The following is a 2,923-nucleotide window of genomic DNA, read 5'->3' as shown; positions in this document are numbered from 1 at the left end:
TCTTAAAGTGGCCAAAATCTGATCAGCTCATTTTCAGACAGGTTTTTATATAAATGGATCAGGACAAAAAGAGAGCGAACCTTTTTTCCTGAAACGTTCTGACTCTCTTTACACAGAGGGGACACATGTTGACGTATACAAGACAGGAAAAATTGGATTTTGCACAATAGGTGACCTTTAATGGCCTGATGTGGTATTTTATGTGACAGTGTCTTGTCTCTGCACTCTGTCACACCTTTTCCTTCCAGCCACCAAATCTTCTCTGGCCGCCCTGAAGAGGAGACTTTACGTCCCGCCGCCCTCCTCCTACTCCTCTTACTCCTGCAGCCAGCCAGGTCCTCCTCCTCTCTTCAGAGCCAGCATCCAGCTCGCCATTCCAAACATCGTCCTCAGACCCAGCCTGGAAGACATCCAGGTACTATTGTTATTATCTATCACTACATAAACTCTACTGAAACAAACACTTCTGTGACTTTAATATCATTAGTTTTGTTTGTATTTGTTAATGATTTTATTTGAGATTATATACTAACTTGCCTCTACCTTTTTGATGTTGTTTGTGTTTCAGAGTACGGTGAACAGGCTGGTGAGTGTGGTGCTGTCTGTGACTAAAGACATCCCTCTGTGGACGTTCTCTCACCTGCAGTACAGACAGCAGCAGGTAAACTCCCCCTCCATCTGGTTTTGTTAAACAGCTGTCACCAGGCAGCCAATCACAGTGCAGCATTACTCTGTGCAGGTGGAGCAGGCGTCGGGAAGAGACGCAGGAGACGACGTCCCGGTGAAGCCCCCGGTGCTGAGGCCTCTGGACCGACAGCTGGCCGAACACAGAGACGTCAGCAAGTCAGTCCAGAGACATGTATCCACACAATAAAGTTATTATTAATATACTCATTTATTAATACATTATATAATGTATTTACTTGTTTATCTAACTTTCAAATAAGCTGCAAAGGTCTGCCTTAGTACTGAATCTATCTAACGCAGCAGGCTAAAATTAGCTAAACTTATGAGTATAATTATTATTTGTATTATTATTATTATTATTATGTTTTTGTTGCTGTTGCTCAAATCAATATTATTGTGATTATTTATTATTATTAACATTGTCAGTTATAATAACCCTAATACGAAAAGGAGAACACAATTATATTAATAAAGATAAATATAAACCTAAATTTTATTTTAAACAGTGTATTATTTTTATTAGCAGCACTATAGAATACAAAATAAAAATAAAAATTCTTCATTTTCCTATATACATTAGGTGCACATGTCTTCAACTAACACACTCACTTACAGTATATCAGTGGTCACACTGCATTGATATGGCTTCTTCATAATAATATCAGTAATGCAAGTTTGGTAAAGATTGGGTAGGTCAAATTTGAGACATTTAATCAACATTGATTGATTTGAGAAGAGAGTTTTAACAAATACAAAACCCACCCTTTTGACAGGAAACATTAGGTTTGCATTACCAGTACCTCAGTACAGTTCGTAATACTTAAAATATTAAAATACTACATTGTTTTATATTATGCAGCAATAGATGGTGAATACAAATCTTTAAGATTATTACTCTCAAGTTGAACCTAATACCTCTAGTTGTGTTCAGTTGACTTCTGCAGGACATGGTTATAATAAATAGCAATTAAGAAAACCACAGTGTTGCAGTATAATTCTCCTTAACACATTTCTCTTTATTAGAAAAGTATTATTAGAATTCAGTGAAATAAGTGTAATGTTAAGGTGTGTACAGTGGCAGCCAGTGACTGCCTCAGATATGTGCCTGTGTGTCTCCAGCTGCCCAGACCTGTATGCCGGAGTAAGGACGTGTGTGTGTGTGTGTGTGTGTGTGTGTGTGTGTGTGTGTGTGTGTGTGTGTGTGTGTGTGTGTGTGTGTGTGTGTGTGTGTAGGGTTCATGCAAGGACAGAAGGCCCATAGATGAAGGCTGATAGCTGGATGGAAAGGGGGTCCCGAAACTAAAAGGGTTAGGAGTAGCTGGAGGGCATTCAGCCCTCTTTAGAAAACACTGAAGTCAGTAGAAAATCAAGCCAACATAGGAAGAGAAAGTCTCGAGATAGTACAAGTTGTTAAAACATTGGCATTACAGTTTGAAGATTGAACAGCAGGGGCTAGGACTTTACATGTTTGTCCAGTCGTCCGGAGACTGTCCCGGGTTTTCATTCTTTTAAGAATAAAACTCCAAGGATAAAACTCTGATCATCTACAGTGCATTCTGTGAACCTGATGAGACGGAGAGTGCTAAGGAACGGTTGAAGATGAAACATTTTGTTGGAAAGGTCCTTGGTCAGATTCTAGCCCAAGCATGGACCTTTCATTTTTTACCCAACTACAGCTCAGTTAATCAAATGAATATTTATATATTTATTTGTATCTATATTGTTGTTGTTTTGTCGAGCAGGTTGGTTTTCCAGCTCAGCTCCATCGTGTCTTCTCTGAGACCCCAGACTGAGGACACTCTGAAGAAACTTTCTCACTTCTCTACACTGTGGAACCAGGTGTGTGTGTGTGTGTGTGTGTGTGTGTGTGTGTGTGTGTGTGTGTGTGTGTGTGTGTGTGTGTGTGTGTGTGTGTGTGTGTGTGTGTGTGTGTGTGTGTGTAGTGTAGTAGTTGTAGTAGTGTAGTGTAGTAGTCGTAACGTAGTACGACGTACGTACGTACGTACGTACGTACGTACGTACGTACGTACGTAGTACGTACGTACGTACGTACGTACGTACGTACGTACGTACGTACGTACGTACGTACGTACGTACGTACGTACGTACGTACGTACGTACGTACGTACGTACGTACGTACGTACGTACGTACGTACGTACGTACGTACGTACGTACGTACGTACGTACGTACGTACGTACTACTACGTACGTACGTACGTACGTACGTACGTACG

At 40.5% G+C, this 2,923-nt stretch overlaps 1 protein-coding gene across 1 annotated transcript; it reads left to right on the top strand.

The window, feature by feature from the left end:
- Positions 1 to 248: 248 nt before the first annotated feature.
- On the top strand, positions 249 to 2,526 carry LOC104956081 (dynein heavy chain 8, axonemal-like; the record flags this gene model as incomplete). Its single annotated transcript, XM_010783523.1, has 4 exons — positions 249 to 415; positions 569 to 661; positions 740 to 843; positions 2,430 to 2,526. Coding segments are annotated over 4 exons (461 nt in total), but the record flags the coding sequence as incomplete, so codon positions are not given.
- Between the last annotated feature and the right edge of the window lie 397 nt (positions 2,527 to 2,923).

Source organism: Notothenia coriiceps, unplaced genomic scaffold, assembly GCF_000735185.1.
Source record: "Notothenia coriiceps isolate Sejong01 unplaced genomic scaffold, NC01 NC01_scaffold00025337, whole genome shotgun sequence".
In the NCBI taxonomy this organism is placed as follows: Eukaryota; Metazoa; Chordata; class Actinopteri; order Perciformes; family Nototheniidae; genus Notothenia; species Notothenia coriiceps.
Note: the sequence above shows the minus strand (reverse complement) of the source record. Positions and strands in the feature narration are given on the sequence as shown.